This window comes from Stomoxys calcitrans, chromosome 4 (genome assembly GCF_963082655.1).
Source record: "Stomoxys calcitrans chromosome 4, idStoCalc2.1, whole genome shotgun sequence".
Lineage (NCBI taxonomy): Eukaryota > Metazoa > Arthropoda > Insecta > Diptera > Muscidae > Stomoxys > Stomoxys calcitrans.
In genome coordinates this window covers 61,849,681-61,865,502 of record NC_081555.1, presented here as the reverse complement: position 1 = coordinate 61,865,502, position 15,822 = coordinate 61,849,681, and the positions used below count along the sequence as shown (strand labels likewise).

The 15,822-nt window shown below is 47.0% G+C and overlaps 3 protein-coding genes across 5 annotated transcripts in view; 2 read left to right on the top strand and 1 right to left on the bottom strand.

The window, feature by feature from the left end:
- LOC106084420 (zinc finger protein 879) overlaps positions 1-2,559 on the top strand; it is a 42,158-nt gene extending 39,599 nt beyond the window's left edge. Inside the window, exons 4-5 of one of the 3 annotated variants that reach the window (XR_009398150.1) lie at positions 282-513; positions 2,148-2,559. The gene's annotated coding sequence lies outside the window, so the exon portion shown is untranslated. Of the gene's footprint in view, positions 1-281; positions 514-1,519; positions 1,777-2,147 lie in introns of those variants that run through there. The other 2 variants (XR_001220816.2, XM_013248091.2) reach the window with 2 other exon arrangements.
- A 1,187-nt stretch (positions 2,560-3,746) lies between these two features.
- On the bottom strand, positions 3,747-4,768 carry LOC131996942 (uncharacterized protein K02A2.6-like). Its single transcript, XM_059367145.1, has 2 exons — positions 4,560-4,768; positions 3,747-4,485 (listed from the first exon to the last, which is right to left on the bottom strand). Exons 1-2 carry the CDS (start codon positions 4,766-4,768, stop codon positions 3,747-3,749), a joined length of 948 nt encoding a protein of 315 aa, XP_059223128.1.
- A 5,742-nt stretch (positions 4,769-10,510) lies between these two features.
- LOC131997252 (serine/arginine repetitive matrix protein 1-like) lies at positions 10,511-12,810 on the top strand. Its single transcript, XM_059367904.1, has one exon. It carries the CDS (start codon positions 10,537-10,539, stop codon positions 12,598-12,600), a length of 2,064 nt encoding a protein of 687 aa, XP_059223887.1. The 5' UTR covers positions 10,511-10,536; the 3' UTR covers positions 12,601-12,810.
- Positions 12,811-15,822: the final 3,012 nt, after the last annotated feature.

The following is a 15,822-nucleotide window of genomic DNA, read 5'->3' as shown; positions in this document are numbered from 1 at the left end:
CTGCAACGGCAGTCGCGGACTATCAGCGGTATCGAGCGGAGAGTCTCAATGAGAGGCCGGGCGGCACTGGCTCTTGCACAAATACTGAGTGCCTATGATGCTCGATATGACACGACGAGTTATTGGCGCCTTTAAATAACCAATGGCCACCCTGTTCCCGCGGCGATCGTCCCTGTGGACCGGAACTTCACATAAAAATGTGACTACAATAACAACAACCAGATGTTGTGAGTTTAATATAGGATTGACTTTAATTTCCCTTTTTTTTATTGTTGTTTTAGTATTCTCAATGTTTTTTAAATCAAAATGGAATTAAAATAAGATCTTGGAAAAAAGTACGAAAAACGCTACGTAAAAATGTACCACAGAAACTATAACAAGAAAAACGACCAACATTTTTGCAAGAGTATGCCAAAACCCTTTATAAGGCACCTAACTCAAATAATCAAGAATGGCTTATGGAAAATGCAACACTCAATTAAGGATGTGTCGACAATCCCATGGCATCCGATGGTACGTACCGGATTGACTCGATGGAGTCAATCATTTTGAATTAAAAACGTGCGGGTATTAATATGTCCCATGCCTAAGTCAGTAATCTGCTTGGTGTGCGCTCTAAAATTAACCTCTAAAGAAAATTGTAAGTTAGGAATTCAGCGTTACTTAAAAAAATTCTTAATTGTTTTTCATACCACTCTCCTAAGTTGGTTCATGTCTGGTATTGTGTCCCCACCTAAGTGCCGGTGTCTTTTAGTCGCGAAAGCCGGGCAATGACATGGGAAATGCACCAACGTCTCATCATCTTCCCCACATGCCCTACACATGCTATCACTTGCCGCACCGATTTTGCATAAGTGAGCTCGTAGTCCTATATGTCCCATTATGATACTAAAAGCTATACTGACTTCCTTCTTACTTTCAGTAATAGCCTCTTCCTCTCACAATGCGGATCACCCCATAGGATTTTCGCCATCCTACCGACTTTTTCGCTGTTCCAAAGGGTTGCATAACTCGGACTGCGTAGACCCGAAAGGCCTCGGTTCAATCAAGTTTATTAACAGCAGTCCTCTGACCTTCACTGCCAATTCGTCTGCCCTTTCATTCCCTCTTACTCCGTTATGGCAAAGCACCCAAACAATGCGGATTGTACTATCCTCAGAGAAGGCGTTAATCTCCTTCTTACACTGCAAGACTGTCCGTGACCTTACCGTCTTGGTTGTTATTGCCTTTATGGACAATTTACTGTCCGTAAAGGTGTTCATACTCAACGTTTCAATGACTTTGTGATTGTGATTATCATCATTGTCATTGAAGCTGTTTGAAATAAAAAAATTAAATTCGTGATTGAAACCGATTTTTTTTTCAGTGTAGGATTGGCTCGGGATGATCATTAAATATATATATATATATATATATATATACAAATATTTTTTGTTTGTTTTTGTATCTTACTTATGTTGTTCTTTAATTTAATGTTTCCTAAATAATTAAATATTAAAATATTAATTTTACAACTCAGTATTACAGAGAAATAACTTCATGTACACATGTTCCAATGTCGGCGGAAGTTCGTTTGCTGTCTACAACAAAAAATTTCTACTATAAAAAATCTTTATCTAGAGACAGATGGGTACACATCTTTTGAAAACAAAGCAAAAATTCACGCAGCAGCTTTTTCAACCTATTACAACCATATATTTATTGTACATATCCACACAGATTTTATTGTTTAATTCATTTCATTATTAACCTATTTTCCAATTTCAATCATATTTAGAGATTACCTATCGTAGAGATTAATTTAAAAAAGTATTTTTATTTGTTTATATAACTTAATTTATAAAAGCAAATGTCTCTTTAAACCTACACATTATGGAAAATGTCCCAAAACATTCCACATTTCTTAAAATGAAATGCTATACATATATATATATATATATATATATATATATATATATATATATATATATATATATATATATATATTGTATATATATATATATATATATATATATATATATATATATATATATATATATATATATATATATATATATATATATATATATATATATATATATATATATATATATACACTCTTACTTAACTATATGAATAATAATTATATTTTCTTACATATTTTTTAGTTTTTAATAAACAAATTCATGCAAATCGAAGTATTTAATCAATCTAACTAAACCATACACACATAACTACCATTAAATAAATAAAAAATATATGATATAGTTTAAAAATTCACATGCTACATAACAAATGAAAAAATATATATTTTATCGAACAACACAGATCATTAATGCTTTGCAATAAGTTATCTTTAAGATAAGATGTCAAATCAATCGATCCAAGCGCAGCCCTTCAATACGCCTATTTACACTGTGTGGTGCCCGTTGGAGAAAAGCTGAGTCGCAACAAATAATATAAAAAATATAATTGTTAAGTAATGAATAGCAGTGTCTTACGAATAGTATTGAACAACAATTTACTGTCTTAAAACATAAATAAATAACAATCTTCAATGAATAAATTACTATAGAATAATTGTCTCGTTTCATTAAATTTTAGTTGAAGTGTCATTGTAAGGTTAGGTTAGGTTACTCTCGTCAACGATGCCGCTTTTTTATTGTGCCACTAAATACGATACTCTTGGTTTTTTACCCACTTTTTCACTCCTTTGTGTCACTTTTTAAAAAGTATTCTTTTATTACCAGTTTTTACTTAAATAGCCGTGCCACTGACTGAATGACTGGGTTCAATTACTAACAAAAGCATCTCAAATATTATTCGATTTTATCTATTCAGAAAATGTGTATTGAATGAAAAGTTATGTATCTACATTTGACCAAAACAACAAAGTTACAATAATAAATAACTAGGTAACAATATTGTTTAAAGCTAAGTATTAAAAACAGACATTTAAAATATTTATAAAGTAATATACAGCATTTCTTTCCCTTGTACATATTTATTATGGAGAGAAAAGAACTCTGTCGTCTTCGTCTGGGCGATATGCGTGGTAAGATGCAAGGTTCTCCTTCGGATGTATTAGAAGTAGGTTTGATGTCACCAGCCACGAATCCATGCAAATCCGACTCCTGTGAGAAAATTGGTCATCGTTGACGGAGGGCACTCATTTGCAATTATGTTTCTGTCAATCGAATTATCACATGACCGAAATGGCGTTGCATATGACGGAAGGGGTGTTGAACATCGAACATTTCCTGGTTCGGCAGGAGTAACGGTGGGCATTAGACATCCATTTGCATTATTTTGTACTTATGCTCGAATCTGGTCAACATGACGTCTGACCTCTTTTCCTTTATATAAAACTTTATAGTGCAGGTCCCAGTTTCGTCTTATAATAAAGCCTTTAAGCCACTTAATCAAACTCTTGTTATTGGATAGAAAGTACACTTCATGTATCGGTTCGAATACACGCTATGAAGGCGGGAATTTAATGTATTGCTTTTCGGACATGTTGAAATGTAATTTGTCGGGTTTCATTAAATCTAGACGTGTTCTCATCGTCCTACCAAGAAATTACGAATCAGGAGATTTGCTAGTAGTTGCATGAGGGGCAATTCTGTAATTACCTAGTTACTAAATTAGCCGAGTTGCAAATTTTCCTTGTTCGCACCCAATGTTTTCATAGCCGCTTTATTGGTCTGAACTGACCTCTCCGCCTGCCCATTAGTAGCAGGGTGAGAAGGGGCAGAACATTTGTGATATTACACTCCAATTCGCGTCAAATAATCCTTGAATTCTGCAGATGAAAAACCCATTCCATTGTCCGATACGACCGTAATCGTATCTCCAAAGCTTGAAAATAGCTCATCCAAGGCATTAATCGTAGCTGCTGACGAAGTTGATGGCGTTATCTTAACTTCAATCCACTTACTGTAAGCGCTTGTAATAACATTCTTCCCACAAAAGGACCACCAATCAATGTTGATTCGTTCCCATGGTTGCTTTGGATACTGCCAATGATGTCCACCAAACTTCACTGGTACATTTGCAAATCGTCCACATTCATCACATGCCTTGGCTACATCTTCTATATGCTTATCCAACCCTGGCCAGTAAACGAAATACCTGGCGACGTCTTTCATTTTAACAACGCCTTGATGAGCGGCGTGAAGGTCTTTAAGTACGTTGTGTTGGAGTTTCGGTGGAATTACAACACGGTGCTCAAATACTAAACAATCACCGAAAAGTTTATAATTTACAACTGGTGATTTATATCCATGCGATTTGAGGCATTTCCCAGCCTCCAATAACCTCACTATTTTGCCCAATTCGTCATCTTTACGAGTTTCCGAAGCGATTCGCTCTGGGGTTGTGGGCAATTGCTGCATTTGTCTTATTACAAAATTATCGAATTCGTCATATTCTTCTCGGATCTTGCCAATCATGTTCGTATCAATTGCTCTTGAGCAGAAATCAGCATTGATATTAGTCTTAGTATCCCTGAAGTTAACATCAAAATCAAAATTCGCATAAAAAAAAAATCCGCATAATTCGCCATTCGGCTAATACACAACGTTGGAAGGCCTTTATCAGGATGCAAAATCTGCGGCAATGGCTTATGATCCGTTATCAATGTGAAATGTCTTGCATACAAATAAAGAAAAAACTTCTGTGCTGCCCACACAATAGCCAGAGCTTCTATATCAAATTGTGGATATTTCCGTTCAGTGACCGACAATGTCTGGCTAGCATATGCTATCGGCCTCTCTTTACCATCCTCCATTACATGTGACAACACTGCACCGAGACCTGTCTTGCTTGCATCCGTTGCAAGAACTAAAGGCAACTGTGGATCATACGAAATCAACACCTAGTCTGAAATCAAGACATCCTTTAAATCCCTATAAGCCGTATCAGCTTCAGCCGTCTATTGAGATGGTTTCTTATTGTAGATAGCACCTCTCTCAATACTCTAGCTCTGGATGACAAATTTAAAGTAAAGGAACCATTGTAGATAGCCTTTCCAAAAAAAAGTTACAACTCATCGTGCGTTTTAGGTTTCGGTGCATCCTTAATAGCTTGAATATGCAAATCCGACTTATGTATACCTTCTCCGTCAATTCGATGTCCTAAAAACTCAACTGATGATGCTGCAAATACACACTTAGACCGGTTAAGCTTACCCTTCTTTCGTAGACGTTGCAACGTAGTTTTGAGAGCAATCATAAGTTTATCAAAAGTTTCGGAATAAATAAGGATGCCTTCAAAGAAATTGCACATATTAGCAACGCGTTGAAGAACAATCTCTATAGCACGTTGCCAAACAGCAGGAATATTTGCAGCTCCGTATACAGCCCGCAACGGCCGAATTAATCCATGAGTGGGAGTGTTCAGAGTTAACGCATGAGCCAGTTCGTCCTCAATTTGTAAGTGCGAATAAGCATAAGTAATGTCCAAGTGACAAAACCACTTGACTCCTTTTATTTTGTTAAACAAAATTTCCGGTTTCGGAATTGGATGCTCATCTATAATAATTCTAGGATTCAGAGTCGGTTTGTAGTCACCCGTCATTCTAATCTTGCCATTCTTTTTAACAACTACATGTGTTGTCGAAGCCCATTTGGAAAATTCAATTCTTTTGTATGGTCCAACTTCCAATTTTTTGTCAATCTCCGCGGCATATTTCACCCTCAGCGCTATTAAAAACTTCCCGAGCTCTTGCAAATACTGGTTTGGTTCCTGGTAAAAAATTCGTTTCAACAGGGGTAAATCCAATTTTCCTGCAACATCACCGAAAACATCCTCAAACTGTCCCAGCTAATGTCGTAAAACTTCGTTCCCATTCTCGCTTAAGAGCATATTCGTCTTCTGTACATCCACAAAATGCTCGATCCACTTTCTTCCCAGTAGCGAATCAAAATTTCCTTTGACAACATATAAATTCAACTTCTTGGCTTTGGAACGTTAACTGTACGTTAACTACTGTAACGACAGGTTTCCCCTCGTGTGCTGGGGTATAACTCGCGGGGAAGGGTCCGTCACAGAAATTTATATTTGCCGAGACTAGAGTAGAGAACACGGAGTCAGGTTTTGGTTTTACAAATCTGTTTATTTAACTCAGGAAAAGTTCCTTAACGATTTAAACACTAAGGCCGAGACCTGGGATGGTTCTCTGTTGTGCCGAGCTAGGGGTACTTCGACAGTGGCTGCGCTCGTGAGACCTGGTACGGTTCTCTGGTGTGGGAACCCGGGTGTACTTCGATGGTGGCCGCGTCTGGGAGGCCTGGTACGGTTCTCGGTTGTATGAGACCTGGCCCGGTTCTCAGCTGTACGAATCCTGGTATGGTTCCCGGTTGTATGAGACCTGGTACGGTTCTCAGCTGTGAGCCCGGATGTCCCTGGACAGGGGCGTAAGAGGACTATGGCAACCCGCTCTGAGGAAGGGGTCCTGCTGGCGTGGACGATCGCAGTGCGAGATGGGTGAAGACCTGGACCGGTTCTTGCACCCTGGTGAGTGGCTTGGCGTGGGGTCCGCGAAGTGGGATCGTGGGACCGTCCGTCTTTCGTCAGTTATGTCCCTACCGTGCGGTGTCGGTCGGGGTCTATCGCTAACGCGGCGTACCCAATGTGGCGCAAAACAAACTGCCCACGGACGTTCGCGGTGTCGGCGGGAAACACGAGGCTAAAACGGTGCAGTGGCCACGAAAGTTCACTGGTTGCGGGAAAGTTTAACGAAGCGGTTACGTTGCAGTGACCACGAGAGTTCACTGTCTACGGGTCTCAGACAGCAAAGATTAACGAAGCATTTACGTTGCAGTGTCCACGAAAGTTCACTGTTTGCGGGAAGGTCTAACGAAGCGTCTACGGTGCAGGGACCACGAAAGTTCACTGGTTGCGGGGCTCAGACGGCAAAGATTAACGAAGCATTTACGTTGCAGTGACCACGAAAGTTCACTGTTTGCGGGAAGGTCTAACGAAGCGTCTACGGTGCAGTGACCACGAAAGTTCACTGTTTGCGGGGCTCAGACGGCAAAGATTAACGTAGCATTTACGTTGCAGTGACCACGGAAGTTCACTGTTGCGGGAAAGTTTAACGGAGTGGTTATGTTGCAGTGACCACGAAAGTTCACTGGTTGCGGGAAAGTCTAACGAAGCGGTTACGTTGCAGTGACCACGAAAGTTCACTGTTTACGGGGCTCAGACGGCAAAGATTAACGATAATACACGGCTCTCGAACACTGTCACTTTAGTCTTTTGTCCATGTCACTTAGCACTTTTCACTCTACTCACCGATATCTCCTTGGCTTCACACTCGTTGCTTCGCCTCCGACGGTGGACTTCTGATCTCCTTTGCCTGTTGCACCCCTCCTTTTATTCGTTCTCACTCATACCTGGTTTTCAAATTCACCACAGCAGCGATCATCCAACGCCAGGCATTCTCCCTTCAACCATCCAATGTACATGCGTATGGTCGCTGTCGTTGCTGGCTGACCAACAATCATGTGGGGCCCTTGCCTATGCCAACCACATGTGCGTGTGTGTGTCCCTTGTTGTGGCTGGCTGACCAACGCATCAGCATAGCCCTTTGTCTATCCAACAGCCATGTGCATGCGTTTGTTCGTTGTCGTTGGTGGCTGCCTACCCATCCTGAGTGTCGCCGTGGTGTCTGGCTGCCGTGAATATCACTACCATTGGCTATGCTATTTTGTTTGTAGTCATACGGTAACTTGTTATGATCATTTTTGGAGCTAACTTGTAAACAAGTATGAGGGCCACTCATTCAGGCGGGAAATTCACTGCCTGTTTCTTTTTTTTTTGGGAACAAAATGATAAAATGGTCATGGGCAAAACAATCGATACTGGCAAGGCGTACACACAGTGAATACACTGTGAGAAATTACCGATTAGTTACTACTACAAAGTACACTGAGAAAAATAATTCATTTAAATTAATTCATTAATTCAAATTCATTAACCCAAATTCATTTTAAATAATTCAACATAAAAAAAGGCAACACAGGTTAAACACGAATGGAGACGCCACTGAGTGTGGACGGAAACGAGCCAGCGACTTCCGTCATCACACTACTCCCCTCCTCCGGGAAGAGCTGGTTCATCTCGGCATTACGAACACCTTCCCTTGGCGGTTAACCATAATGCGGTAGCGGCGGCCGCAGATCTCCACTACCTTCTTGTACTGCCGATGCGGCACATGGAAGGCTAGGGCTACCCGGATGTGGCGTTGGAGGGCCGGCTGGACCTCGTCCGGCAAGCGCTCTTGGCAGTTGTAGGCGTAGTTCCGCTGTAGAGGTGGCGTCGGTACCACAATTGCGCTGGACAATCGTGCTGGTGGCGGGGTCGGGACCCGGGTCGCTGTCAAGCGTGGGTTTCGCCTGGACGTCGGCATCTCCGTCTCGGAAGCGGTCGAATCAACGTAACGCGGCGACGTCGACACAGCCGGTGCAGGTCCCATCACGCCTAGCTCCTCAGCTGATGACTCATCGGAACTCTGAGCTGGGGATACCTCGGGCGGCGGGGTCGGTGGATTTGAGGGTACGAACCTGAAGGGGCGCGGTAGCGAGTTTGGCAGTACCTCCTCGTCGGATGACAATTCCACAATTTGTATTACCTCCAGCGGGGGCGTCGGTGGACGTCTAGGTAGCAACCGGTATGGCCGCGTCTGTGTCGGCGGCCCCTCGGAGTCTGACGACAGGACGATTGTGTCCTGGATGGGTGCGGTCGGCCTACGCACTAGGGGTTCCACCAGCGGTCTCTGTGCCGGGGGTGTTGCTGGCCTCAGCCTGGGTTGCGCCTCACCGCTAGTTTGCCCCGGTGCCATGGCTGGCCTGGGTATTGGTCGCACCGCCACTACCGGGCGCGAGACGGGCTTGGTCACCATCCTCTCCAGCCTTACGTAGCACGGGGGTAGCTGCAACTGCTGTGGCCGAGGAGACTTCGAGGCCCGTCTGCGGGATTCTAGCGGGCGCCTTCTGCGGGGAATTGATCGGCCGGGGCCTCGGCTGCCTTGTGCAGTCTCTTGCTGTTGCCACTGCTGCTTGAAATAGGCCTTTGTTTTCACCGGGGTCTGTTCGGGACCCATGATTGGGTGCGGCGGTAACGCTGTAGGTGAAGTATCTAGAGACGGGCGAGAAGAGATTGGAGAGGTAATACTTAAGCAATGTTCTACCGTTCTTTTCGCGTTAGTGTGTTGGTCAACTTCGTCCGCTGTAGTAAGAGGTTTTATCTCGCTGAGATGGGCTGTTCGGACGTCTCCTTTGACACGTCCACGTACACTGACTATTACTGGGGACGGATAACTCAGAACCTCGTACGGGCCATCGTATTTTGGGGCGAGCTTCGCTGCAAAGCTATCGATGGCCTTGGACAGCGGGTGTTGCCGAACTAACACCAGGTCTCCTACTGCTGGTTTCCATGACCTTCGCCTCAGGTTGTAGTGTCTTCTTTGATCTTCCCCCGATCGTCCCAGCTGATTGCGTACAATCTTGAAGACTTCGCGAAGTTCCTTGGCTTTGTCGTTGGGGTCCTGCTTCCTTGTGCCAGTTCCAATGGCACATTCGTCGTACAAAGCGCTAGGCAAACGAGGTTCTCGACCCTGCACTAAATATGCGGGGCTGTAGCCAGTAGATTCGGATGTGCTCGTATTGACCGCGAGGTTTATCTCCGGTATGTGCTCATCCCATTTGTTGTGTTGATTTTTACAGAGCTGAGCTATCATAGTCTTCACGGTTCTATTGGCTCGTTCCGTGGGGTTCTCCTGCGGAGTGTATGGCGCGGTAAATTGTCTTCGCACACCGATCTCTTGCAGGTATTTTTCCAGTACTCGACTGGTAAACTGGCTGCCATTGTCGGTGATAAAGACTTTCGGAGTACCAAACCTACCAAGTATTCGCTCACGAAATGCCTTGACCACTCCCTCGACAGTTGCCTTCCGTTGTGGCACCAGCTCAACCCATTTGGAGAATCGGTCGATAAACACCAGCAACGTCGTGTTCCCATGCTTGGTTCTTGGGAGCGGGCCCACAAAATCGGCGCACACGGTTGCCCACGGCTCTTCTGGAATACTCAGTAACATTTCTCCTGCTGGTGCCCGCTGACTTGGTTTGTACCGTTGACAGGATTCGCAGCTCTTGACGAATTTCGATATATCCCGCAGCATTCCCGGCCAGTAGTACCGACTACATACCCGGCTGATTGTCTTCCGTACACCCAGATGACCTGCCGCTGGCTGACTATGATTCTCGTGGAGCACACGGGAACGTAGAGGGGTCGGGACGCAGAGTTTCCAAGGTGTGCAATCCACATCAGTGGGATGGCGGGTGATATGCCGATAGAGTTGGCCACCAACCAAGGAATAGTCGGGAAACTTTGCTGGGTTCTTTTGCATTTCGGCAAGTCGTGTCTTGATCCAGCAACAGTCTTCAGTGGTTTCCGCCACGGCTCTATGCAGAGTTTCGATGGGTTGACGGGACAGGGCATCTGGGTGTACGGAAGACAATCAGCCGGGTATGTAGTCGGTACTACTGGCCGGGAATGCTGCGGGATATATCGAAATTCGTCAAGAGCTGCGAATCCTGTCAACGGTACAAACCAAGTCAGCGGGCACCAGCAGGAGAAATGTTACTGAGTATTCCAGAAGAGCCGTGGGCAACCGTGTGCGCCGATTTTGTGGGCCCGCTCCCAAGAACCAAGCATGGGAACACGACGTTGCTGGTGTTTATCGACCGATTCTCCAAATGGGTTGAGCTGGTGCCACAACGGAAGGCAACTGTCGAGGGAGTGGTCAAGGCATTTCGTGAGCGAATACTTGGTAGGTTTGGTACTCCGAAAGTCTTTATCACCGACAATGGCAGCCAGTTTACCAGTCGAGTACTGGAAAAATACCTGCAAGAGATCGGTGTGCGAAGACAATTTACCGCGCCATACACTCCGCAGGAGAACCCCACGGAACGAGCCAATAGAACCGTGAAGACTATGATAGCTCAGCTCTGTAAAAATCAACACAACAAATGGGATGAGCACATACCGGAGATAAACCTCGCGGTCAATACGAGCACATCCGAATCTACTGGCTACAGCCCCGCATATTTAGTGCAGGGTCGAGAACCTCGTTTGCCTAGCGCTTTGTACGACGAATGTGCCATTGGAACTGGCACAAGGAAGCAGGACCCCAACGACAAAGCCAAGGAACTTCGCGAAGTCTTCAAGATTGTACGCAATCAGCTGGGACGATCGGGGGAAGATCAAAGAAGACACTACAACCTGAGGCGAAGGTCATGGAAACCAGCAGTAGGAGACCTGGTGTTAGTTCGGCAACACCCGCTGTCCAAGGCCATCGATAGCTTTGCAGCGAAGCTCGCCCCAAAATACGATGGCCCGTACGAGGTTCTGAGTTATCCGTCCCCAGTAATAGTCAGTGTACGTGGACGTGTCAAAGGAGACGTCCGAACAGCCCATCTCAGCGAGATAAAACCTCTTACTACAGCGGACGAAGTTGACCAACACACTAACGCGAAAAGAACGGTAGAACATTGCTTAAGTATTACCTCTCCAATCTCTTCTCGCCCGTCTCTAGATACTTCACCTACAGCGTTACCGCCGCACCCAATCATGGGTCCCGAACAGACCCCGGTGAAAACAAAGGCCTATTTCAAGCAGCAGTGGCAACAGCAAGAGACTGCACAAGGCAGCCGAGGCCCCGGCCGATCAATTCCCCGCAGAAGGCGCCCGCTAGAATCCCGCAGACGGGCCTCGAAGTCTCCTCGGCCACAGCAGTTGCAGCTACCCCCGTGCTACGTAAGGCTGGAGAGGATGGTGACCAAGCCCGTCTCGCGCCCGGTAGTGGCGGTGCGACCAATACCCAGGCCAGCCATGGCACCGGGGCAAACTAGCGGTGAGGCGCAACCCAGGCTGAGGCCAGCAACACCCCCGGCACAGAGACCGCTGGTGGAACCCCTAGTGCGTAGGCCGACCGCACCCATCCAGGACACAATCGTCCTGTCGTCAGACTCCGAGGGGCCGCCGACACAGACGCGGCCATACCGGTTGCTACCTAGACGTCCACCGACGCCCCCGCTGGAGGTAATACAAATTGTGGAATTGTCATCCGACGAGGAGGTACTGCCAAACTCGCTACCGCGCCCCTTCAGGTTCGTACCCTCAAATCCACCGACCCCGCCGCCCGAGGTATCCCCAGCTCAGAGTTCCGATGAGTCATCAGCTGAGGAGCTAGGCGTGATGGGACCTGCACCGGCTGTGTCGACGTCGCCGCGTTACGTTGATTCGACCGCTTCCGAGACGGAGATGCCGACGTCCAGGCGAAACCCACGCTTGACAGCGACCCGGGTCCCGACCCCGCCACCAGCACGATTGTCCAGCGCAATTGTGGTACCGACGCCACCTCTACAGCGGAACTACGCCTACAACTGCCAAGAGCGCTTGCCGGACGAGGTCCAGCCGGCCCTCCAACGCCACATCCGGGTAGCCCTAGCCTTCCATGTGCCGCATCGGCAGTACAAGAAGGTAGTGGAGATCTGCGGCCGCCGCTACCGCATTATGGTTAACCGCCAAGGGAAGGTGTTCGTAATGCCGAGATGAACCAGCTCTTCCCGGAGGAGGGGAGTAGTGTGATGACGGAAGTCGCTGGCTCGTTTCCGTCCACACTCAGTGGCGTCTCCATTCGTGTTTAACCTGTGTTGCCTTTTTTTATGTTGAATTATTTAAAATGAATTTGGGTTAATGAATTTGAATTAATGAATTAATTTAAATGAATTATTTTTCTCAGTGTACTTTGTAGTAGTAACTAATCGGTAATTTCTCACAGTGTATTCACTGTGTGTACGCCTTGCCAGTATCGATTGTTTTGCCCATGACCATTTTATCATTTTGTTCCCAAAAAAAAAAGAAACAGGCAGTGAATTTCCCGCCTGAATGAGTGGCCCTCATACTTGTTTACAAGTTAGCTCCAAAAATGATCATAACAAGTTACCGTATGACTACAAACAAAATAGCATAGCCAATGGTAGTGATATTCACGGCAGCCAGACACCACGGCGACACTCAGGATGGGTAGGCAGCCACCAACGACAACGAACAAACGCATGCACATGGCTGTTGGATAGACAAAGGGCTATGCTGATGCGTTGGTCAGCCAGCCACAACAAGGGACACACACACGCACATGTGGTTGGCATAGGCAAGGGCCCCACATGATTGTTGGTCAGCCAGCAACGACAGCGACCATACGCATGTACATTGGATGGTTGAAGGGAGAATGCCTGGCGTTGGATGATCGCTGCTGTGGTGAATTTGAAAACCAGGTATGAGTGAGAACGAATAAAAGGAGGGGTGCAACAGGCAAAGGAGATCAGAAGTCCACCGTCGGAGGCGAAGCAACGAGTGTGAAGCCAAGGAGATATCGGTGAGTAGAGTGAAAAGTGCTAAGTGACATGGACAAAAGACTAAAGTGACAGTGTTCGAGAGCCGTGTATTATCGTTAATCTTTGCCGTCTGAGCCCCGTAAACAGTGAACTTTCGTGGTCACTGCAACGTAACCGCTTCGTTAGACTTTCCCGCAACCAGTGAACTTTCGTGGTCACTGCAACATAACCACTCCGTTAAACTTTCCCGCAACAGTGAACTTCCGTGGTCACTGCAACGTAAATGCTACGTTAATCTTTGCCGTCTGAGCCCCGCAAACAGTGAACTTTCGTGGTCACTGCACCGTAGACGCTTCGTTAGACCTTCCCGCAAACAGTGAACTTTCGTGGTCACTGCAACGTAAATGCTTCGTTAATCTTTGCCGTCTGAGCCCCGCAACCAGTGAACTTTCGTGGTCCCTGCACCGTAGACGCTTCGTTAGACCTTCCCGCAAACAGTGAACTTTCGTGGACACTGCAACGTAAATGCTTCGTTAATCTTTGCTGTCTGAGACCCGTAGACAGTGAACTCTCGTGGTCACTGCAACGTAACCGCTTCGTTAAACTTTCCCGCAACCAGTGAACTTTCGTGGCCACTGCACCGTTTTAGCCTCGTGTTTCCCGCCGACACCGCGAACGTCCGTGGGCAGTTTGTTTTGCGCCACATTGGGTACGCCGCGTTAGCGATAGACCCCGACCGACACCGCACGGTAGGGACATAACTGACGAAAGACGGACGGTCCCACGATCCCACTTCGCGGACCCCACGCCAAGCCACTCACCAGGGTGCAAGAACCGGTCCAGGTCTTCACCCATCTCGCACTGCGATCGTCCACGCCAGCAGGACCCCTTCCTCAGAGCGGGTTGCCATAGTCCTCTTACGCCCCTGTCCAGGGACATCCGGGCTCACAGCTGAGAACCGTACCAGGTCTCATACAACCGGGAACCATACCAGGATTCGTACAGCTGAGAACCGGGCCAGGTCTCATACAACCGAGAACCGTACCAGGCCTCCCAGACGCGGCCACCATCGAAGTACACCCGGGTTCCCACACCAGAGAACCGTACCAGGTCTCACGAGCGCAGCCACCGTCGAAGTACCCCTAGCTCGGCACAACAGAGAACCATCCCAGGTCTCGGCCTTAGTGTTTAAATCGTTAAGGAACTTTTCCTGAGTTAAATAAACAGATTTGTAAAACCAAAACCTGACTCCGTGTTCTCTACTCTAGTCTCGGCAAATATAAATTTCTGTGACGGACCCTTCCCCGCGAGTTATACCCCAGCACACGAGGGGAAACCTGTCGTTACAGTGGTCCCTGCTCGGGCGCCACTGTAACGACAGGTTTCCCCTCGTGTGCTGGGGTATAACTCGCGGGGAAGGGTCCGTCACAGAAATTTATATTTGCCGAGACTAGAGTAGAGAACACGGAGTCAGGTTTTGGTTTTACAAATCTGTTTATTTAACTCAGGAAAAGTTCCTTAACGATTTAAACACTAAGGCCGAGACCTGGGATGGTTCTCTGTTGTGCCGAGCTAGGGGTACTTCGACGGTGGCTGCGCTCGTGAGACCTGGTACGGTTCTCTGGTGTGGGAACCCGGGTGTACTTCGATGGTGGCCGCGTCTGGGAGGCCTGGTACGGTTCTCGGTTGTATGAGACCTGGCCCGGTTCTCAGCTGTACGAATCCTGGTATGGTTCCCGGTTGTATGAGACCTGGTACGGTTCTCAGCTGTGAGCCCGGATGTCCCTGGACAGGGGCGTAAGAGGACTATGGCAACCCGCTCTGAGGAAGGGGTCCTGCTGGCGTGGACGATCGCAGTGCGAGATGGGTGAAGACCTGGACCGGTTCTTGCACCCTGGTGAGTGGCTTGGCGTGGGGTCCGCGAAGTGGGATCGTGGGACCGTCCGTCTTTCGTCAGTTATGTCCCTACCGTGCGGTGTCGGTCGGGGTCTATCGCTAACGCGGCGTACCCAATGTGGCGCAAAACAAACTGCCCACGGACGTTCGCGGTGTCGGCGGGAAACACGAGGCTAAAACGGTGCAGTGGCCACGAAAGTTCACTGGTTGCGGGAAAGTTTAACGAAGCGGTTACGTTGCAGTGACCACGAGAGTTCACTGTCTACGGGTCTCAGACAGCAAAGATTAACGAAGCATTTACGTTGCAGTGTCCACGAAAGTTCACTGTTTGCGGGAAGGTCTAACGAAGCGTCTACGGTGCAGGGACCACGAAAGTTCACTGGTTGCGGGGCTCAGACGGCAAAGATTAACGAAGCATTTACGTTGCAGTGACCACGAAAGTTCACTGTTTGCGGGAAGGTCTAACGAAGCGTCTACGGTGCAGTGACCACGAAAGTTCACTGTTTGCGGGGCTCAGACGGCAAAGATTAACGTAGCATTTACG

Bases quoted from the DNA above. Each gene is read 5' to 3' on its own strand.
- LOC131996942 (XM_059367145.1), bottom strand. From the start codon at position 4,768: ATGGAGGATGGTAAAGAGAGGCCGATAGCATATGCTAGCCAGACATTG. The intron at 4,486-4,559 runs GTTGTGTATTAG...TGTTAACTTCAG, and splicing joins CCTGATAAAGGCCTTCCAAC to GGATACTAAGACTAATATCA.
- LOC131997252 (XM_059367904.1), top strand. From the start codon at position 10,537: ATGCTGCGGGATATATCGAAATTCGTCAAGAGCTGCGAATCCTGTCAA.